The 24,498-nt window shown below is 37.5% G+C and overlaps 1 protein-coding gene across 1 annotated transcript in view; it reads left to right on the top strand.

Moving 5' to 3' along the window:
- Nucleotides 1-24,498, top strand: part of ZFPM2 (zinc finger protein, FOG family member 2) — a 503,409-nt gene that overhangs the window by 315,622 nt on the left and 163,289 nt on the right. Inside the window, exon 5 of the mRNA XM_070477249.1 lies at nt 16,424-16,535. Coding sequence (XP_070333350.1) covers nt 16,424-16,535 — 112 coding nt within the window. The remainder of the gene's footprint in view (nt 1-16,423; nt 16,536-24,498) is intronic.

Genomic DNA, 24,498 nt, shown 5'->3' with positions numbered 1-24,498 from the left:
TCTTTACCACTATGCCACCTGGGAACCTTCTGTGTATCTTGAAAGTTGTGCCTTTATCAACAATGATTACAAAGTATTCACTGAATGGCTATAATAGGAAGGATACTTTTTCCAACACTCTGAAGGATAGTAACAAACCTAATTTGGTTAAAAAAAATTAATAAACAAACTCTTACAGTCTTGGTCTTCAGAAATTGGAACTTGGTCAGTGATATCATAACAGGGAAGTATGTACTCAAGCTGTTGTATTATCTGGGAGTACAGTCTCAAAAGAAAGATAGAGCAGTAAATTAAGGCATTTTGTTCTGCATAAGTCAAAGGGCAGTGCGAACTCCATTTGAGTTTATAGTTTAGCTTTAACTCTGCAGAGTTGAATTAGGGAAAATCCACTTCAGTGTGAGTTAGTGATGTTGTTTTGTAATTCTCAAAGTAATGGGAGAGTAACCTCATCAAAGTGTACACATGAAAGTATGTGTTTTTGTTGAAGGGGCTCTATCTTCCTTCCTAGGGGATGCATCATCTCTTTGATGTATTTATAACCACCATGCTTGTTTAAATATCTAAATATTAAAGAAGATCATAAATGTATTTTTAACATCAAAAAAGGAGGGCATAGATTTTAAAAGGCTGAGTAACACTAGATGAATCTGTTTCATGTTTTCTTCTGTTCAGAGTATATGAAATTCTAGAGCCAGAGCTGCCCTACACGTTCAGGTGTCCTGATCTTTCTCTTTACAAATGAAGGGCTCATGTAGGTGATGTATTTTGACTAAGGTAATCCCTGTTGCTCAGCTGGTGAAGAATCTGCCTATAATGCAGGAAACTCCGGTTTGATTCCTGGGTTGGGAAGATCCCCTGGAGAAGGGATGGGCTATCCACTCCAGTGTTCTTGGGCTTTGCTGGTGGCTCAGAGGGTAAAGAATCTACCTGCAATGTGGGAGACCTGGGTTTGATCCCTGAGTTGGGAAGATGCTCTGGAGAAAGGAATGGCTACCTACTCCAGTATTCTTGCCCGGAGAATTCCATGGACAGAGAAGCATGGCAGGCTACAGCCCATGGGTTCACAAAGAGTTGGACACAACTGAGAGACTTTCACTTTATTTCACATCAATCCAAGCACTTAGTGACAAATTTAAATCAAAACCTAAGTTTAGTGAATTCTTGGGTCATTTTTAAAAATTTATGCAACTAGCAAGAAAAACTACTAAGGAAAAGGTCATGGTCTTTGTAATCATATGGGATTTTGTTTTGTGTTTGGTTTGTTTGATTTAATTGTAAATGACAAATGAGATAGCATATTAAAAATCAGATTAGTACTTAAAATTATGATATTTGAATTTAAGATTTCGTTCCAGCATATGGAATAACTCAGGATTCCCAATTTAGAACCTAAGACAGAGGAATGGTGTAATCAGGAACTCAATGTCCAGAATGTTTTCAAACCATTTCCCAAATGCCCTATAAGCAAAGTTTTAGATCTCATAAGCTCTATTAAATAGTATAGGTAGAAAATTTAGGTAGGTATTTTTTTTTATTAAATTAAATTTTTATTAAATTACCTATAGGTAGGTAATTTAAACAGAATACCTTATTTTGTAACCAGTAAGTAGACTTTTTCATCATTCGAGGTAAGATTTTATTCCACTGACACTGAGTTGCATTAAAATCATTTCATTGTGCTAGAAGTACTGTAGTTATTTCCCCACTAGTCAATCTATTAAGTGGATAAAATGTAAAAAGATTCATCAAAGTAGTAAAATCTCTTACACATTTATATCTCTGCTACACTGATCATTCTGTTAATGTCTGGATAGAATAAGCTAAATAGACCCAGGACTTCTCACAGATGTTAAACTGTTTCTTAAATTTTCCCCCATTTTCTCAAATCAATGTTCATAATAATTATTAATGAACAGTTAGTATTTGTCAAGTACCAGTCTAGATGATTTACATGTATCAGTTTATTTCATCTTCATAACAGCCCCATGAGGTATTATTATTCCCATTTCACAGATAAGGAAACTGATGCACAGAGAAGTGGAGCTACTTGATCAAGATCACACCATAGATGAGTAGCAAAGGTTGGATTTAAATTTAAGCAATTTGACTCTAGAGTTCATGCTTTTTGGCGCTGTGTTAACTGCCTCTCTGTTAAATGCATAAGTATACAAACTGAAGGTTCTGCTTCTTTTCCTCATCGTGCTCATTCCATTGTGGAAGGACATTGTTGCAAGTATGCCATAAATCATATTTGAATTACAAGCAAATTCTTCGGTTTCAGACCCATTGAATCAAAAGAGCTACCCCTTTTCCTGCTACTACAATATTTTCACTCAGTGATTTTTTCTGAGGCTTCTTTATAACTTTCCAGTTTGACCTTGAACTTCTGCCGGCCGATAAAACTGCTCTGTGTTTTGATCCCTTCTACCTGTGAGCAATACCAATTTAAACTGAGGAATATGCTAACTAAACTCAGACTCAGACAATTCTTTAAGTGGAGAATCCTCCATCAGTGAGCCAGGACTTCACAAGGCTGTTCAGACTCCTTAAGTTGCTGCATCCAAAGAAAGATTCTGAAAACTGACCTTCCAAGCATGAAGGACGGCGGTAATCTCTTGCAGCCCAGATAGAATGCTGATGCCTCACCATTAAGTATTGCGATGAGGCCCTACTATGTCTCTTGACCAGCTGAGCACCAAGAGCATCTGCTCTTCATTTGCTCTTGCCCAGTCAATGATGAACTGCGTGAATTTTAGCTAATGACATCTTGGATCTCATCATGAATTCTGCTTATGATTGGAGACTTGTATAGAGGCTATTTTTTATCCGTTCTAAGCTGTCATCATTTCTACAGGTATAAAAATATCTGCAGTCATAAAATTAAGAACATTGGAAAACATTACCTGCTTTTCAGTATTTTTTCCATCCTAACTAGACTATGTTAAATTCTATTCCCCGTATACCTACTCAATGCCTGCTATTGGTATTTAGTATCTCAACTAGACTTTCAAGACCCCAAACTGTGCAAATGTGAGAAATAATTCACTACAGAGCTATAAATTTCACAGCTCAAAAACCCCTGAAGATTATTAATGAGGCACCATGCAATTAGCTTATACAAAGTGCAGCTAGGAATCATGCATAATGTAAAACAGAAACTGCTAACCACTGACTCATGGAAGATCATTTTAGCTAGTTTTCATGGATATGAAGAATTGATATTTAACACAATTCCTGAGAAGATTCTTATTGCTTTAATAACATGGAAAGAATTTAGTTTCTTACCGATTTGCTAAGGGGAAAATGGAAGGCAGTTTATGATTAAAGCTATTTTGAACCATGTGAAATTGAAAAAGTTGTTTAACATTTTAAAGTCTCAGTTTTTGCTTATACAAAATGGGCATAATTATATCTTTCTCATAAAATGGTTGTGAAAAATTATTTCATAAATTAATGTAAGACCTAGAATTTTAGCACATAGTTAATGCCTAGTGAAATATAGTATATCATATATTAGGGCAATGTGTCACTTTCCATCCAGCCAAAATTCTTGTTTTAGTGGGAATTCTGTATTTCTGTGGAAACATATTTCTTTAGCAGTATTAGAAACATTAGGCAAACTCTCACATAGAATAAAGAACATGCCTGTACTGCTGGTGGTTCAGAAGGAATAGAATCAGCCTTCAATGTGGGAGACCTGGGTTCAATCCTTGGGTCAGGAAGATCTGGAGAAGGGAATGGCAACCCACTCCAGTGTTCTTACCTGGAGAATTTCATGTACAGCGGATCCTGGTGGGCTACAGTCCATAGGGTCACAAAGTGACATGACTTAGTGACTAACATGTTTTTTATACATTAACTCATCTTATCATCAAAATAATCCTACAACATAAATACTTTTATTATACTTATTTTAGAGATGAAGAAACCGAGACACGGGAGTTAAGTAACCTGCCCAGGGTCGTACCGCTCTTCTGAATGCAGTTTGAGCTCAGTCAGCTGACATCATAGTACAGGTTTTTAAACCATCTCTTAAGCGTGATAAGCCAGTTAATGAGTATACACTTAAAATAATACATAAATAATTTATCTTGGCTACTATCCCCCCAAATATTTCAAGTTTTGAAATGGTCTTCAATATATTTTTCATATATGTTTATGATATACTTCATTTAGCAGTAATAATAATTGTATGTATAGTAAACTATACAGTATGTAGTATATATCAAAATGTTTGATAAAAGTAGAAGTGCATGGCTTAACCCTAAATATGTATATAAAAAGTCTTTATGATTACGTTTTAGATACAATGTTTAAAAATATAAGGCATATTTAATAGACTTTCCACCCATATAGGAGAAAGCTTTAGTGTTTTAAACTCTGAAGTATAATCCTAATTCTCATGAGGATCCCTTAATATGTGTGTATTAACTACTTTTCATCTATTGCTATGCTTTCATTTGGTCATTGACCATCAGATATGCATTGCAGTTTTCAAATGTGTGAGACATACACTTAAAATATAATAAGCTTGATTATTAAAATTGATTTAAATAATCTATGTGTATATCATCTAGATATTTTTAGTATTGATGCATTGTGAGCATCTAGAGGAAATGAATTGGAGAAGGAAATGGCAACCCACTCCAGTGTTCTTGCCTGGAGAATCCCAAGGATGGGGGAGCCTGGTAGGCTGCCATCTATGGGGTTGCACAGAGTCGGACACGACTGAAGCAACTTAGCAGCAGCAGAGGAAACGAAGCTCATATCTCTCTATTCTTAGCATTTTCTGTATAGTAGATATTTAATTGAATATCTAATTTTAATCTAGTTTATCTAGTTTAGTTTATTGAATGAATAATGAATATACTTAATTTCTAATAAAGTGATTATTTTAAAAGCAGAATAACCTAAATAAGTTTCTCAAAATGGAAATGGTACATCGAGATTGTTTTAAATACTGGTCAATTATTAATAATTGGAATGAGTTTATACATAAGGTTATATCATTAATGTGGCAAAAAAACATATCTGAACAATGTAAGCCAAACTGTTGCAAGCTGTAATATCATTCACACACAACTAAATCCTGGTATTTGTACTCAAAATATACACATTGATTCTTTTATTCATATTTTGACCCGTTTTATACAGACCATGGTTTGAGAAATGTGTCCAGATTGACTTCCATACTGAACAAAGGTCCCCTGGGTTGGAAGCATGTAGTTACAGCTAAATCTGTTTCATTGGTTAGACTTCCTTTCTCCTTTGTCCCCCATGGAAAGCAAGGCACTGATTCTAGAAGAGAGGGGCAGCCCCTCCTGGTGAGCACTTGACTTATTCTCTGGAAGTGAGGTAGTATAGTTCTTCTGTATCAGTTCATTTGAAAAAAAAAAAATGAAAATCACTCTCACCGTCAGTCTTACTTAATGTAAGTGTTTACAATATTTGCGTTATTAAAGAGTCTCACAGATTAGATAAGCTTTGTTCGATTTGACTCAGTAGCACCTTCACACTTCTGCCAACTAGTTTGCCAAGCTTTTAATTATTTGCATCCTACTTTCAATAACTTGTATCATAAAAATCTGCCTTCCCAAAGGGTACTATATTTATCACAGCACTTAGTATATAGTTCAACAATTTCATCATTTTTTTCTCTTTGGAGTGGGAAATGTTCCTCGATCCTATTCTTCCAGGCTTGCTATAGACTCTTCCCATGACTTTCAAATCTCAAGACTATCAGGTATAATATATTTTAAGTTAAAAACGTAGGTGAGTTCTTAATAATTTAGGTCATAGAGGAAAATAAGGGTTCCAATCATGAAAACAACATCTAACTAGAAAAGAAAGAAACTTTTATATTTGTTCTTAATTTTCTAATGTATTATTAGTATCAAAAATGCTTTGGGTTTGTTTGTTTGCTTTTTGCCTTGTGATTGTCTAAAACAGTAATAACAAGGAGACAATCTAAAAGGTGGCTGGAAGATTGCAGTGGACTAATATCTAAGCATGACTTTGTGTAGAACAGAGCTTTCTTTCTCTTTCACAGAATGCCTTTGGGGTACTTCTCACAAAGACACTACTGAATAGAGTTTTCCACCTTCTAATGTAAATGGGACATTGACAGTTGACTCTGTCTGTGGATCTATTTCCTGCTCTCCAGATTCTTTATACAAACATTTTTATTCCCACCACACCACTTTCTCTGACCCCACCATTTTCTTTGGTATTGAAATACTCAAGTAAAGTAAATTAGAATCGCTTCATTTATTGCTTCACCAATAAAAATAGTAGCGTTTCCTTCAGTATAAACCCAGCATGTTGAATTTTCATATTTATTGTCTCCTTCACACTCGAGATTTGCGTTTGGACTTGACAAAAATTCTATAATGGGAAGCTTATAATGACATTATTGTCAAGCTGTGAGGACCTATGAGATCATCTTACAGTGGAGAAGGGTGAGACAGGAGAGGTTAAGTGATTGGCCTCAGCTCACCCAGCCGGGACCACTGCTTTCCAGATCCCTGAGGCCTGCCCAGGTTTCTCTGACAGCCTCGTGTGAGGAGGGCTCCTCAAGCAACTTACTTTTCCCTTCCCGAGGTTTCTGCGCTGACACTCTTCTGCACATTGCACTAAGTGCAAGCCCAGAAATTCTGCCAGGAGCAAAACAACACTCCTTAAACACTCTGTGACTTTCAGAGCCGTATAAAATAAAAGGTTGGAGTTAATGGCTGCCAGTTTGGAGGGAGTAGTTCCTCTTTGGAGCCAAATGTATGTGGAGAACAGATGAGACTGTGGGAGTGAAGTTGGCAAAAGGGAAAGAGAAATGAGTCTATTCTTTTTTGAAAATGAAAGTATAATAAATATCTGGATAACTTAGATGTTTATTACTCATTTAAAGACTCTTCCCATTTGAAAAATGAAGTATCTGTACCTTTAGTGTGAGTACTCTTAAACAATGATTTTATATTATTGTTCTAAATATCACAAAATGATTCTTTTTATTTGGAAATTAAGAGATTGTTTTAATGATCTGTATATATGGAACTATTTGTGTTCCCTTTCTTAAAAGATCATTATTTCTTATAGTAAGATTTCTATATTTAAGCAGTGACTCATATTAAGATAATGTGTTCAGCCATTTTGAGAACTAAAAGCAAATATACCTCAGAGATAATGATTATTTAAATTCTGGGTTCATAGAGATAAAACTGTCTTTGACATAAGGAGTATGTATATAGTAGCCAAGAATTCTATCATTTTATTTCACACTCATTTTGTTTTTGAAAAGTCTTTTATCATGTTTGCGATCCCACATACCACAGTGAACTTGGAGACATTTGTTAGCTGAAGTTCTCTGGAATTTCACTCTCATGCCATCCTTAAATGATATTTTGTAGAAATGAGCTCAAGAAAAACAGTATTCTAATGAAACCTTCCTGGGATTTCCATTCATAAATCTATTCTGTGCCTAATGGTATATGGTGTCGTGATTCTTATTATGGCATAATACTGATGACCTTCCCTTTTAGACTTTTCGTGTATTTTGTAATTTTAAAATATTCTTAATTTTTTTGAACTTCAGTTTGAAAATGTGACTAGCATTTTTCCCTCAAGCAATGGAAATTGGATAATATTTTACTAAGCTATTTTCTTGTCTCTTAAGCCATGACTATAGGTGAGATTCTTGGTATGGGTTTGAAAATTCTTAAACTTACTTGTCTAAATCTGTTTCTATACCACACACACACACACACACACACACACACATACACACACAAAGGAATACTGCTTTTCTCACTCAAGGGACATCCCAATGTATCAATAGCACAGTGATCATTTTATTGTATTTTAAACCTATCATTCTATTTTTAATGGAAATATATGATTTTAATGGATGCCCAGATCCCTGGGTTGGCAAGATCCCCTGGAGGAGGGCATGGCAACCCACTCCAGTATTCTTTGCCTGGCAAATCCCCATGGACTGAGGAGCCTGGCAGGCCCAAGTCCAAAGAGTTGGACACGACCGAGCGACTAAGCACACAGCATGGCATCCTTAGTTATGTTGACTGGTGTCTGGCATTAACTGGCCATGAAGAATATTCAGGTGTTACAGCTGAGAAGCTGGTTCTATATTGTCACACAAGTAACTTGACTTTTTGGGACCACACGAAGTACTATGATCCCGTTTGTGTAGTTTAAAGTGATACTTTTATTTTCTAAAAGAAAAAAAAATTGTTTACCTCAGTAGCATCAAGTTCAAACATTCATGAGGTGTCCTGTATAACTTTTTAAAGGATATTTAGTAAAAAGCAGCTTATTAGGTGGAAATCGTCACACTAAAGTTTTATAGTTCTAGTCAAATGAGTAATGTTGAGGCTGTATACCATGACCAGAATTCCTGAGAATACAATTGTGCAGGGCTTTCAGTTAGCACTTGACATTTCTCCCCACTCCAGGTAGTCCAAGATTTTAAGTTATTATGCCTCTATAGACTAGGCTGTTGGTGAGGGGAATTTTTAGCTCACTGCCGCTAGAGACTTCACACAGTTAAAAGGAGAGGGATACAGTTTTCATGACTGTCAGATTGAATTTGAATTTAATTCCAGTGTGGAGAACTGCTTGGATACATTAACCAAAACTTTTACTGTGTAAAATTTTCCCTGTGGTAGTACAAGGTCAAATCACATGCAGCATCATTTTTTTTTTTCATTTAGATGTAGAGAGTAATTCAACTGGGAGAGATTGGCAGTGGTGGTTAGGGTTAGGAATATATATGTCTGTGTGTGTATATATATGTATATGTGTTCTTCTGGTACCAGTTATATGTATCTAATGTCTACAATAATTTGGAAATTCTCCAATACCTAATATCAAATATGTTTTTAAAGCTGAGAGAATAGAAACAGCTATGAATTGTTAAAATAGCTATGGATGTTGTCAAACAGGCCCAGTGCTTTTCACCTGTTACCAAGTTATGGAAATAACACATCAGGAAAATTTTCAGCAGCATGAAAGTGTATCTCATGGCAATAGTTTGAGATTTTCTAGTGAGCTTTTTTTATATTTCCCAGCTAAAGTCAGCGGAAGCCAAATTTTCCATCAAATGCCACTTCTGGGTTGTTGTTATTATTTTTTAAGACTGTAATGTCAGTCTCTTCTCACGGGTCAAATTTTCCTAAGACTTCTAGCTCTTTGTAAGCCTGAGTTTGGAAATCTTCAGCAATTATTTTCAGCAAAATTTGGAATCCCTAAGACAGCATTATGTCACCAGTTTCTTAGGGTAGAATTATCCTCTATTCTTTACCTTTGGGCTGCCTACTTTTATCTCCATTAACCTTTTGGCTTGAGTATAAACATTTATTGAAGGCTACCTCCTTTGTCGGTCCAGTAACTCCAAAGGTTAGTGAGAAGTGGATGCTAGTTTGACCTCTTTTATCCACATTAGATGATTCTAATTATTCCTAAGAAATGACACTTCTGACCCATTTTGTCCTTGTCAAGTTTGTCTAGTTGTACACTGTCTAAGTATGAAACTCTGGGTTCAAACAGTGTCTCAAAGTGCAGATTTTTCTTAAACTTACAAAGCAGAGCCTCAAAAGAACACACTATTTCTTTTTCTTTTTAAAACATTCCAGCTTAACTGAAATTCAGGTTTCCATTATATCTTAAATTGGTTACCAAAAGAGACTGCCTGGATATGAAGTACAAACAGTAACCTGAAAAACCCCGTGGGTTATTTCAATACAGAAAAAAAAAAATGAAGAAAACCTGTGTATAAATGAGGATGAGCTAGGTTTTGCTGAGGTTGCAAGCAACCCTAATATTGCAGTAGGTGTTTGTTTGTTTGTTTGTTTGCATGAATAAAGTTTCCTGGGACTTTCCTTTTGGTCCAGTGGTTCAGACTCTGTGCTCCCAATGCAGGGGACCCAGATTCAACCCCCGCTCAGAATTAGATCCTGTGTACCACAAGGAGGATCCTGGTGTCACAACTAAGACCTCGCAGGGCCAAATAAATTGTTTTGAAGTTTCTTTCTCATATTATGTAGCCTCTGTGGTTAGGAGATCTTCCTTCTTTACATGCTTGACAGTCACTTCAACAGAGGCAAGGCATGATGGTGAGTCCACTCACTGGTCTTATAGTTTCTTTGTGAAAGTGACATGAATCACTGCTTAATCAATTTTATTGGTGGAGTGAAGTCATATATTCCCATACCTAACTTTAAAAGAGCCCTGTGAAATAGAGAGGTGGAAATAATTAATCAATAGCAGTAGTGACTACCACTGTCTTTAAATTGATCATAGCTTTTTTCTTGACTTCTATCCTAATCCCTGTAAACATTACCAGTGCCTGAGAAATAGGGATTCTGGAAATACTCTTTGCTCATTTTAATTCCTTTATTCATGTAGGTAGTCGCTACAAGTCTGTGCTGTACCTGTGGTGTACAAAGCACCATGCTGGTGGCTTGATAAGACAACTTTTGAGGTGGAAATCGTTGCCCCCATTTTACAGATACTTATCCTGAAGTTCAGGATGTTTAACTGATTTTCTGGTCCCAGAGTCTGCTAATAGCCGTATCAGGATTCCAGCCTAGATCATCTCAATCCAAGGACAGTCATGTCCTTTCTATCACATGTCAACTATAAAGTTAATAGTGAATCATAAAATGTTTTAGATACCCAGTTATAAAAACAAAAATTGGTGGTTACCACTGTATTCTTCATACTTTAAGGGAAAAATATTAAATATATCTGATGATTGTGGAATAACAATGAATATTTGGTGTTTTTCCAACTAAGGGAGACTTCTTTCACACGTTTGAGTACATTTGATAAGGAAATTCTTTTTTAAACCATAAGTCAGTACATTTGAATGTTTTTTGTATTAGTTTTCTTTTGCTGCCAAGACAGATAGTCAAAAACTTGGTGACTTAAAACACATAGGTATTATATTAAAATTCTACCCAGATAGTGCAAATGGTAAAGAACCAACCTGCCATTGCAGGAAACATAGAGACATGGGTTTGATCCCTGGGTCAGGAAGATTCTCCTGAAGAAGGAAACGACAACCCACCTGGAAAATCCCATGGACAGAGGAGCCTGAGAGTCAACAGTCCATTGGGTTGCAAAGTTTTGGCTATAGTCCAAGAGTCAGACATGACTGAGGCACTTAGCATGCATGCATACAGCAGAAGTCCAGTAGGGGTATCACCAAACTAAAATCAATTTGTCAGCAGGATGCATTCCTTTCTAGAGGTTCTAGAGAAGAATCTATTTCCTGCTTATTGAGGTTGTTGGCAGATTTAGTTCCCTAAAGTCATAGAACTGAAATCCCTCTTTTCCTCCCTTCCTTCAGTTGAGGCCTGTTCCCAGTTTCTAGACCCCAACACATGTAGTTCATGGCTGCGTTGTGCCATATTCAAAGGGCGAGAGGCAGGTGGAATCCTTTTCATGTCAAATTTCTTTGACTACTGTTTTACCTTTCCGTTCTAATTTTAGAAACTCATGCTTAGATTGGGTCCGTGTGGGTAATCTAGGGTCCTGTCACCATATTATAACTCTAAGTCTTAAGCATATTCTTAAAATCCACTTTGCCAAGTAAAATGACATATTCACATGTTTCAAGAGATTAGGGTGTTCATGTTTGGGGCCCTACCATACATTTTACATCCATTCTCTTTGCCAACATGTTGTACCAATTGTATCCTACCTCTATAGGATGCTAGATAAACATTTTGGTTTCACTTTATTCATTTGTGAAATTATGGAATTAAACTCACTGAATTTTAAAGTTGATTCTGGCCCTTAACATTCTAGACTTGTATGAATCCTTATGATAGAGATACGAGAAAGTAAACCTAATGATCAATGTGGATATTATTGTTATTTTCTATTCATGGATTTTGCTAGAGTGTAGATTTCATATAATCCTGACTAACACCTTCTTTCTCACCCTTGGTAATCTTCTTTGGAGGCAGTCAATCTCTACAAAAGTTGACTTCTTCAGAAAGAAATTGACTTACCTCCTCAAAACTGTAATAACTGGTCCCTTGAGATGTTTTTTATCTACTTATACTTTACAGCTTGAGTATAGCTTTCACAGTGTTTCTTTGCTACATTTTTGCTTTTGCCTTATTGATTTGGAGTCAAAGAAATTGTTTTCCTTTCAATTCAGTTTCTTGAAAAGTCAGCTTCTTCCTGAGCCCAGGCATAATAAAGGTTTGCCAACATTTTAAAAGATACAATGCCTAACTTACCATTAAGAATAGATATCAAATAACTATATGTATTTATGCCACAAAATCAAATCCTCTAAATCTTAATTTGCTTATATAGAAAAAAAAAATGGAGAAAATGTTAATACCTAACTGCCGGAGTTGCAAAAATCAAATAAGATAATTCAGGAGAAGTATTTAGCAAGTGTTTCATGGATGTGAACCACTGCTACTGTTTTGGAGTAGGAGCTGCAGGAGTAGGACAGCCCATCTGAGTTTGCCCAGGACTTGCACTAAAAGTTCAGCATCCTGGGAAACCCTTCAGTCTTAGGAAAATCTGGAAGTTGGTCACCCTAGGAGCAGTAGTGTTTGGAAACAGAGCTACATATAAATATGGGCTTCATCTTCAACCTAAAGGAAATTATTTAATCTTTGAGGTGAACTATCTTTATCTGAAAATGGATGTGAAGACTGTAAGTAGGAGATTTCGCCCAAGTAGCAACAACTGTAGTAACTTTATTCTTCCCGCTTAAAACATCTTTACCATCTTCCCTCTGCTCCGAGGCTTAGGCACACGAAAAAGTTTTGCTTGATATGAAAAGGTCCTTCAAGATCTATTTCTAACCTGCTTTTCCAGATGCATAAGCTGTTATGGTTCTTCGACTTATCAATAGTGATAATAATAGCATCAGTGATGATTCCGATGATGATAGGGAACTATTTCCTGTGCAGTGTCTGCTTAGTTGTGTCCAGCTCTTTACGACCCAAGGACTGTAGCCTGCCAGGCTCCTCTGTCCATGGATTTTCCCAGGCAAGAATAATGGAGTGGCTTGCCATTTCCTACTCCAGGGGATCTTCCCGACTAGGGATTGAACCCACGCCTCTTGTGTCTCCTGCATTGGCAGGTGGATTATTTACCGCTGTGCCACCCGGGAAACCCCAACTGTTACCTAATGCTTTCTGTATAGGAAGAGCAGCGATGAAGACTTTATATAAGAACTGAAACCAAAGAATCCCAGAACTAGTCACTACTTCCTGTACATACCACTCTTATACACTGCTCAGACTTTGTCCAGGGCCATTACCAGCAAATGCAAATTCTTCCTATCTGCCCTTCAAGAGGGAACTTCCCTGGTGGCTTAGCGATAAAGAATTCACATGCAATACAGGAGACACAGGTTTGATCCCTGGGTCAGGGAGATCCCCTGGAGTAGAAAACGGCAACCCACTCCAGCATTCTTGTTCAGAGGAGCCTGGTGGGCTATGGTCCCTGAGGTTGCAAAGATCTGGGCATGACTGAGCGTCAGCACAGTCCTTCAAGATCCTGTCCCCAGAACCCACAGGACAGGATGCTTGCCCTTCACTGACCCCAAGACAGTTTACCCATGACTTTGCGCCCCTACCTGATACTTACTGCCTTACAGTAAACTTGTTTTAATGCACCTGTATCCTTCACTGAAAAAGCCCCGCTCCTGTTCCTAGAACCAAGCATAAGACTGGATCAGTAGGTTCCTCTGTGAAATGCATGAGAGACTGTGACATTGGTAGATCAGTTGATCTACTTTACAGCAAACGGTCTCCTCAAGAATTTGTGATCAATATGTAGTTTTCATATTATCTGAGTGACTGAACTAAACTGATGGAAAATTGTAAAAGCTGATTTACTGTGTCAAAATGCATGTGGCTTTAAGAACTATGGCATATAAAGATTAAATCATTTAAAATGCATGCCTTCCTCATGGAATAAGAGACTACAGTAGAAATGAACCAAGTGTCTGTTGTTGAAGTCTGTTATTTAAGATCAGAAGAGAGAAGGTGTTACAGATAACACCACTAAATCCCCCATGGGCAGGGTTAGGGAAATGGTGGAGTCTCTCTTGTGATTAGTTCTGCTTATGATTTGGAGACCTGCTGACCCTGATCTATAGACTTTGCTGCTTCTCTAGAAGTACAAGGAGCTGAAATATACACAGTTGAGACCTATTATTTAATTGACTGTCAGTCACTATCATTTCAGATTGAAGAGGCTTGAAAAAAGAGTCACTTAGTTGTGTCTGACTCTTTGCTACCCCATGGACTATACATACAGTCCATAGAATTCTCCAGGCCAGAATGCTGGAGTGGGTAGTCATTCCCTTCTCCAGGGGATCTTCCCAACCCAGAGACTTAATCCAGGTCTCCAGCATTGCAGGCAGATTCTTTACCAGCTGAGCCACCATGGAAGACCAAGAATACTGGAGTGGGTAGCCTATTCCTTCTCCAGCGGATCTTCCAGTCCCAGGAATAGAACTGGAGTCTCCTGCATTGCAGGCAGATTCTTTACCAGTGGAGCTGCCAGGAAAACCCTTGAAGAAGCTTACTTATTCTCAAATTATATTTTGAAAATGGAAAAACAAGATCATCACTTAGACTAATAGCCAGAGGGATAACTTGATAACCCTTTGCCTAGATTGTTTTAAAAAGTTGTAATATAAAATTACTTTCTTCCCATGGGGCTTTCAGATAACTGTTTTACATGGTTTTACTTTCTAAATATTGAGATAGATAGTTGAAAATTAAAGAATTCAAAATGAATTAAAGTATGGCTATAAAAGGGCTTCCCTGCGGCTCAGATTGTTAAGAATCTTCCTGTAATACAGGAGACCCAGGTTCAGTCCCTGGGTCTGGAAGATCCTCTGGAGAAGGGAATGGCAACCCACTCCACTGTTCTTGACTGGAGAATTCCACGGACAGAGGATCCTGGTAGGCTACAGTCCATGGGGTCGCAAAGAGTTGGACATGACTGAGTGACTAACATACTAAATTGACTCTGAAAAATCAGTATACTAGTATTTCTTAAGGTTGATCCAGCTTACCACCTCCTCTGTTTTAATATTTGAAATATTTTTAGACTTATTTTTGTTTGTCCACCATAGTTGATTTTTCCATTAAGTATATTTTATGGTAGTTTTACCTTTTACAATATAATTGATATGTCAAAAATGAGTTAGCATTGATTTGATGCATAGTTTTTAATATGTCTTTGCAGTATCAATAGATCTGTAATATCTGCACTATCATTGTTGTCATTTGGCCAGTGAAATGAGGTCTCCGGACTCCTGAGAGATTTGAAATGGCCAGATTATGTAGAACTCCTCAAGTGAATACTTACTAATGCCGATTTGGGAAATTTGTGATAGCATGTGACACGTTAGCAAATCCCCAAACGGGAGGAGGTGTCTTCAGCAGGATCATATCTAGGTGAAAATTAAGTTCAAAAATTACCTTGAGACCCTTGTATGGTACTCTGTGTTGTGGTTTTATGATAGTTGATATACAGAACATGGGTAGGTGAATGATAAACGTCTGAATGTCAGTTCATTCTGACTCATCAGGAAACACCAGTTTTGCTCAGACTTACTTATTTCCTCCCTGGTTGATTTCCAGCTATGCTAACATAAAGACAAATAATTTGGGTACCAAACAGCCTAAAATGATGAACCTTATATTTAAAATGTACACTGAAAATATTTTGTTAGAACTAGAGCACTTGTCTCCCTGCTTCTGTGCTTCTCAGAGCAAGGAATTGTCATGCTGTAGTTGCTCTGCATCTGAATTTATTTCCAATTCCTCTTTTATAGTCTTTTTGGAGACAGTGTATAGTGAGTCATTAGCATTAATATTATTTCAGTTTCAGTCAGGCTACATATCCATACTTAGACAAGGGTGTTCGGTGGATTTCATTATTCATTCAGAATAAATTCCTACTTTAATATAAATGTTGCTCAGGATAGAGCTTTGAAATGGATCCTGATTCTTTAAATTCTTTCCTGTCTGTTTCAGGAAATAGTAAGATCCTGTTGATAGTAAAGTACAATGTGTCTAAAGTTCACTTCTAAACACTCTGCTCTTTGCAATGAAAGTCATCTGCATTCTTTTTATAATTCAGAGCCACAAGAGATCTGTCTAATCTTGGAGATCTGATCCAGTATCATTTAGAAAAAAAAAAAATTCTTGATAATAATTCTACCATTCAGATTAGTGAAAGCAATAAAGCTTTACAGCTTCTGTCGTCTTAAAAAAGATATCATGAGACGGGGGAATAAGGACTTGGATTATGGTTTGGGAGATTTAGTTATTTGGGAAAATAAAATGATTAGTACTGTTATTATTCAAGTTTGTAATCAACGAAAGCAAATGGCATCTGTTTGTTATCATTCTTTCTACAGAAGACAAAGGCTCAGGTCCCGATGGTGCTGACTGCTGGTCCCAAGTGGCTGCTGGATGTGACTTGGCAAGGAGTGGAAGACAACAAAAACAACTGCATCGTGTACAGCAAAGGTAACTGCAGGAGCTTTCACTCACGCTTTGGAGGCATTGAAACCTGAGCTTTGCAAAACAGCCCCAAATGAGCTGGGAGGGGAGTACAAAGTAAAATGGGATCCTCTCTTCCTTTTTCCCTTATGCATCTCCCTAACCTGTATTTTCAGCAAAGACTACCGGATTGTTTCTTTTTTTTTTCTCCCCCCTGTTCAGCATAAAACAAAAGGAGTTAGGCCTTTCCCTCGCACCACGCACATTCACCTCACCACGGATTTGAGTGTCTTGACTAGTACCTTCCTCGCTGTTACTTTTATTGATAGCAGGTTTGATGAGATCTCAGATTCCTCTCTGAGGCATTATCCATCAGAAAGTAAATTCCTTTTGAAATGGAGCAGTCCGTGTCAGGGTGACAAGGTGCGTGCTCCGGGAAGCACTGAACTCCAGCCAGTCTCTTGAAATCACACAGGATGAGCGCAGAGCTGAAAAGGAAGCCACTGCAAAGTCTGAGAATTCCTCCCCATGGTGATTTCTGAAGGGCAGGAGGCAAATGGGAGAGAGGAAGCGATGGCTTGCAGAGCTTTGCCTTTGATTTGCTCAGTGTGGCTTCAGCCTAGACTGCGTCACACAGCGACGCCCAGGCTACAAAGGAGCCGCCGCTCCCTGACACACGTCGTGGGACAGCTGCCCCAGACTCAGGCCCCTCTGCGCGTGTGATGTGGTTGGCTGCGCTTTCCTCCATATCAACTTCTGGGCCCAAGCTCTGTACTTTGAGAGTGAAATCCCTAATCTCGCTTCTTCGTAAATATTGCAAAACCTTGTGCTTCTCATGTTTAATTTCTTTTCGCTTTCTTTTTTAACCAAATAGACCTACTGAGATCAAAGATGTGTTTGCACATTGAACCTAGAAACCATGAAAGCATACAAGGAAACAAGCAAATAAGCACCCCTATCAATATATTAACATATAAAACACTAATCATAACATCAAAGACTCTTAAAAACTTGCTAGAAACAATTACAACTTGTTCCTATAATCATTACAATTTGTACACTTATAAGAGGATTGCCTTTAAACTACCATAAGCCTTTGAAAGTTGAAACACCGGAAAGAGGGAATTTGCAAGCTAAAAAAACAATCTGCACACCAGGATCTGATTATATTCCTTTTCCTTCTGTAATTGCTGGTCCCATACCCACTTATTTTCTAACCCCAAATACCTGTGGTATGCTGGTGGGAGCTTTTAGCTAGAAGGGAAGTGAGATTTTCCCAGGATATGTCACTATGTTCTATCAAAATGGAAAGCAATATTGCAGTGAACCAGCTTGCCAGTGTCCACATTCAGAATGCAAACCACAGAAACGATGGCTTGGAGTGTAGGATCAATGACTGGGAATAAATTTTTGTTGTACAATGTCTTATCTCTATGATGGCAATATAATATGGAGGAACCAAGAGGGTAGTTGTTCTTCTACCATGATCCAAATTCATTACATGTTTAAATCAGGCATTCTTTTAGAAGAGAAGATTGTTGTATTGTTACATAAGGGGAAAAGCTATAACAAAATTGTAATTCTGTGCTCAATGGAGTACTTTAATTTGAACATATTTGTGTGTTTGCTTTATAGTTAGATATACCTGAATCCTCCTGGCAATAAACAATTGGGAGTAATCTGCAGAAGCTTATTAATTAACTCATAAAGCATGGCTAAAGCCCAACTGTGTGCTCCGTTTGTACATGGATAATAACAGCTACCCTTTATTAAGCACCCCCCAATCCTCTCCTTGGTACTCCCGTACCAAATTCTATGCACTTCCCTCATTGCTCTCTTCACCTCATTTTATGGTCATTTTGTATGTTAGAAAAAGTTGTAAAAAGTTAGCTATTATTGCCTGCCTTTGCAATCTACTCAATATGAATCCCTAATATACAATAGTTTTTAACCTACAAAAAGTAACTTGATATTATTCAACTTACAAGACCAGTTGGTATTGCAATTCAAATAACAAGGACTGCAGTAACTACTGTATATGCATTATTTCATTTAATCGTAATTTAATACCTCCTAGTAGGTAATTAACATCCTACTCAATTTTACAAAAAGTGAACTGGAGAAAAAAGTGAACTTGAGACATGGCTAGATTAGGTACTTTGTCATGGTCATGTAGCTGTATCTCTGTTTTACTTTTTCAAAACAATTTGTGGTATCCTTGATTTACAATGTTGTGTTAATTTCTGCTGTAGAGCAAAGTTATTCAGTTACACATATATATTTCCTGAATATTCTACTAAGTGTTTAAAGTGGGGTGCAAACACATAGCTGTCTAATTGAGGGTCTGAGTTATACATACTAGAATAAGTTCTCCCTGCTTTAGGGTTTCAAACAACTAGATGAGATAGGTAGTATGTTTCTCATTTTACACAACCTGATGTGAGTGACTTAGAGCAGTAGTATATTGTCTCTGTTCATGGAGAGCTAACAGAGAATCCAAATTTGAATCCAGGTTTTTATGATTCCAAATCCTATACTCTCTGAACTGTATGACTCTACCTTTCCCCTTGACACTATTCCATGCTGAGTAAATTCTCTTATACTACTTAGACATTTCAGAGTACTATAATACTCTGAAATCACAGAGTATTATAATATAGCACTTTCCAAAGCGCATTTCACATAACCCTAAGATTAAAGGAAAGGTCAAATATTGCCTATTTTGGCCTTTCTTGAAAACTGACAAGGCCTGCTGGTATTAATGCTCTGAGAAGTCCTGTAGTGAAATAAAACAAAAGTCTTTGTAACTCATTTGACTGTATGATATACAAACTTTTTTCCTATGGACATCCTTAGGAACATTGGAATTAGTGCTCTGGGTGACACCACTTGGGAAAACTCTGCTGTAGACTCTACTCTGATCCCCTAGACGGGCTTCAGAGGCCTGATGCTAATTGCTAGTAATCAAATAGCCTTTGGAGGAAAGGGATAGTTCACTCAAAGTTTTGTGAATACCTCAGTATTCTAGGATTATACTAGGGATCATTCACATCATGGAAATAGGGCCCCAGGAATCACTGCTACCAGGACTGCATGGGCTCTGAAGCCTTCTGTCTTCACAGACGGCGGGTATGATTCCTGTTGTTCAGTCACTTCAGTTCAGTTCAGTCGCTCAGCCATGTCCAGCTCTTTGCAACCCCATGAATCGCAGCACACCAGGCCTCCCTGTCCATCACCAACTCCTGGAGTTTACTCAACCTCATGTCCCATCGAGTCGGTGATGCCATCCAGCCATCTCATACTCTGTCATCCCCTTCTCCTCTTGCCCTCAATCCCTCCCAGCATCAGGGTCTTTTCCAATGAGTCAACTCTTCCCATGAGGTGGCCAAAGTGTTGGAGTTTCAGCTTCAGCATCAGTCCTTCCAATGAACACCCAGGACTGATCTCCTTTAGGATGGGCTGGTTGGATCTCCTTGCAGTCCAAGGGTCTCTCAAGAGTCTACTCCAACATCACAGTTCAAAAGCATCAATTTTTTGGCGCTCAGCTTTCTTCACAGTCCAACTCTCAGTCACTTAGTCATGTCCAATTCTTTGCAACCCCATGAACTGTAGCCCGCCAGGCTCCTCTGTCCATGGGATTCTCCAGGCAAGAATACTGGAGTGGGTTGCCATTTTCTTCTCCAGAGGATCTTCCCAACCCAGGGATCAAATCCATGTCTCCTGCCTTGCAGGTAGATTCTTTACCCTTGGGACACCAGGGGAGCCCCTGCGTATGATAAGCCTACTCTAAGCAAAAGAGTTTTGTAGTTAAAAGAAATTGGTGATTTAGATTTAATAGGTACATATTGACTTGGACATCTATAGTGTGTGAGACATTTTCGTAACATGTATGTTATTTATCAGTTGGGGCTCTTTTGTTTTCAAATGATAGAAATCCAGATGGAATTGGTTTATGCAAAAAACCACACACGTGTGTGTATGTATGTTGAGGGTAGGAGGATTCATCTGCTCATATAACTGAGAATCAAGGGATATTCTAAACTTCAGGATCAGTTTAATTCAGATGTTCAAACTTTGTCCCCAGACTGTCTCTATCTTCTGCTTCATCTTTCTTTTGTGTGTTTTATTCTCAGAGATGTTCTTGTCAACTCACATTCTACAAGCAGAGCAATGCCCATGCAAATAGAGCTTTTCTGGATTTTGTTTGAGGTACATCACAAACAATCCTTGAACCAGTTAATCACTGTGACTCTTCTTTTCAAACTACAATCCTCTGTAGTTTTGTATATAAGCCAGTGAGACATAGGAGACATAATGAGACACAGGAGAAGGAGTTCCCCAAATGAAACCTAAGTGCTCCTTCCATATAATAAAGAATGGTCGCTTGATAGGCTAACATCCATGCACCCACATGCAACACATTACTCCTCATGTCTAAAGAGCTCTCACTGAAGACCAGCTCTCACTAACATCAAATTACATTGCCTTATTTTGTTTTCTAGCTAAGCACCACAATACTTATGAATTCCATGCCAAAGTCACTTTCATTGGCTCTGTCTATCTGAAAGTATATTACTACCTATTGATTAATACAAATAGAATGTAAGATGCATATATGTTGTACTTTTAAATGCCTTGACTCTGAAATTTTTGATAATATTTTTCTTATGGCATGTAAGATAGACTACTTAACGTGTAACCATTATCGTTTAAGAGATATACTTACCTTTTGAAGTATTATTAAATGTGGGCTGGTGTTAACATTAAATATAATGATAAAATTTTCATTTCCAGGTGTCCATCTAATAATTATTATAGAGTTATATTACTTAGTGCTGTTTGACAGGCTGCCATCATCCTGTTTTATTCGAGTAAAAAAAAATAGTACTTGGCATTAATATTATAATCTGATGTACTTTTTTCCCTGCCTCAACTACCCCCTGTCATTCCAGAAAGTAATTAGCTCATCCAGACATTGATGGACCAGACTTGTTGGGTTGTCTGGTTTTTGCCATTATTCTCAGCAGACTCCAGATAATTCTAATTTACTTATCTCCAGTGGAAAAATACTAAAAAGCACCATGCTGAGGCTATAGGGAGACTGCTGGAAGGAGAATGAGCAGAGGTCTGCCCCCTTGCTCCTAAAATCTGTGAATACCCATCAAGCATTGGAAACCCCTTTTCTTTTCTCTATACCTTAATGTTTTTTATAGTGTTTGCACAATGTAGTGACCTTTCTCATTTATGAAAAGTAAAAAGGTCACTTTGAGTTTCATGTTTTTGAGCATTCAAAATTAAACCTTCAGCACGATAAACATTCTAAATGTGGGTTTGTTCATTCAGCTCCCTCCAAATGAGGGATAATTAAATTATTTGGATTTTCATGCCATGTTGTTTTAGAGCGCCACATTCTTTGGGTATTTGGATGAAGAGCATAAACCTTGTCAATCAAAGGAGTGAAAAAGTATCAACTAACCCTCACTCTTACCTTAACCATAGAAGATTTGTTTTTATATAAAAGCACAATATTATTGGAAAAAAAACAACTATTGCTCATATGGATCCTTGAGCAAATCACTTTTCCTTTTTAAATCATATTTCCTCAGCTGCCAAAATGAAATCGCAGTGGCCATCTCACAGGATTTTTGTGAAGACTCACCTGTTCACATAACTGCATATGTTGTCATAAATATTATATTGCAGATGATTTTATTCTCAGTCCAGTTTGGCTTTTGGTTATATGTCAGCACAAATTTAGGGGAAATGAAGCCAGGCCTCCACATTGGCATCAAGCAAGTGTGCAAGGAAACATGGTCATCCGATACCAGATGTATAGCCAAGAATTCCTTCAGTCCCACTTAGTCCCTGTGAAACCACAGTATCTGCAGAGACCTGTATTACAGAATCAGAGGCCAGAAGCCTTTGCCTAAAGATACATTTTTCCCCTTGGGCACATGATATTTTTAATGAAAGTCTTATTTAAAATGCTAGTGTAAAGATAATGATGACAATATTAAAGCAAGAAATAGCAGTTACCATTTATTAAGCAATTATTCTATGCCTGGCATGGTTTTAAGCTCTTTACATATGTTTTCTGATTTACTATTTAGAAAATCATGATGTAAGCAGAATTACTCCCACTTTACAGAGTAAAGAGTAAACTCGTTTGGGGCTTCCCAGGTGGTGCTAGTGGTAAAGAACCCACCTGCCAGTGCAGGAGACAAAAGGATGAGGGTTCGATCCCTGAGTTGGGAACATCCCCTGGAGGAGGGCATGGGAACCCACTCCAGTGTTCCTGCCTGAAGAATCCGCATGCCAGAGAAGCCTGGCAGCCTATAGTCCATAGGGTCTCAAAAAGTTGGACACGACCGAAGCGGCTTAGCACACACGCAAACACAAACTCAAGTTTAGGTAAGTTAAATAATTTAAGGATATATAGCTCATACGTGATGAAATTTGGATTCAGTCTTGAGTATGTTGACCTTGAATCCCAATTAGCTCAATTAGCAGAGTTTGGAAGATACCATTTACTAAGCCAAGATTGTAGGTTATTGGTCTTCCTCACAAATTTACATGCATATTTATCAGTGAAACTTTTTCCCCCTCATGCTGTGATTTGGTTTTTCAGAAAAAGTTTTCCAGAACTAAAACAGCAGTGACAACATTACCTTCTGCTGATTTCTCTGTTGCTTTGAAGACCACAGGAATTTAGTCATGTAGAAGACTAATCTCCAAAATCTTTCTATGACCATCTTCAAAGTTCTGATTTTGCTTGTTTCCATAAATGTAATGATACAGTTAATTCAGTTAAGCCCTGATTGGTTGGGTACTATGTTCAAGGTACTGTAAAATAATGACAATAATTCTAACGCGAGCTAACTTTGGTGAACAACTTTCTACACACTGATTAAATTGATCAACTGTTTAAAACAAAGATCTTTCATTGTAAAGGACCCTTGCAAAGGTTTGGACTTTTTTCCAGCTTAAAATAGAGTATCTGTTGCATGTTCCTAGAATTTTGAAACAATAGCCTTGTCTTGGCAACTAGTTTTCCTAACTAGCCTATAAGTTCATGTTTACCTTAAAGGACCTAAATCTATGTGAGTAAGAAAGTAATTTGAAATGAAAAAATTGTGCTCATAAGTGTTTATTTACCCATTTTGTAGTTCATACAAAATATATAACTGTTGTCTAGTTTTACCATATTCTTAAAAGAGGGTGGGTGCCTGAACCAAATATTTAGCAGCAGGAATTATAAAATCATAAGGCGATTAAGTTAGCTAGTCTCAGAATTCCAATATTGCTTTTTAAATGACTTCAGGATATAGGAGGTACTAAGGTTATTATCTGTTATCAGGAATACAGTGGAATTGTACAACTGGATAATAACCAAACAAACTGACACAATGTAAAATTACATTATCAGTGTGTTAAAACAAAATTGCGCCCTAAAGGAGTCCACATGCCAGCTCAGAGCTGCAGTGTAATTATGCTTAACTCTGATAATTAAAATACAGCGGAGATCAACAGAATCATTTTCATTAAGAAAATTATTAATGATGGTGGTATAACAGTAATTGATTGCAGAGCACCACAGGATAACGCGATGCCGAAAACCCAACATGTTTCATGAACATCTGAGGCTTTTTCTGGTTATGTTCTCTAAGAATGAGAGATGTTTGAAGGAGTAAGCAATTTATTATGCCTGTTCTAGGAATCCGTGATTGTAAAAAATGGTTGCTTTAGAAAACCATCGTTTTGATTCAAATTGTCATTTCTGAGGGGTTCTTAAGGTCAAGGCAAGTGACCCCACCAGTGAGTGTGTTATTTACAATGGAGCTGTCTGCTGCAAATTGCAGAATGACAGCAACTTCAGCAAATATCAGGCCTTCTGCCATTTCCATTTTTTACTATGCATTTCCTGTTTTTACAATTATGTTAGTGATTTACTGATGTTATTTCAGTCTGAATGTGGTCGTACTGAATAGTT

Source organism: Odocoileus virginianus, chromosome 15 (assembly GCF_023699985.2).
Source record: "Odocoileus virginianus isolate 20LAN1187 ecotype Illinois chromosome 15, Ovbor_1.2, whole genome shotgun sequence".
NCBI lineage: Eukaryota > Metazoa > Chordata > Mammalia > Artiodactyla > Cervidae > Odocoileus > Odocoileus virginianus.
This window is presented reverse-complemented; position numbering and strand designations above follow the sequence as displayed.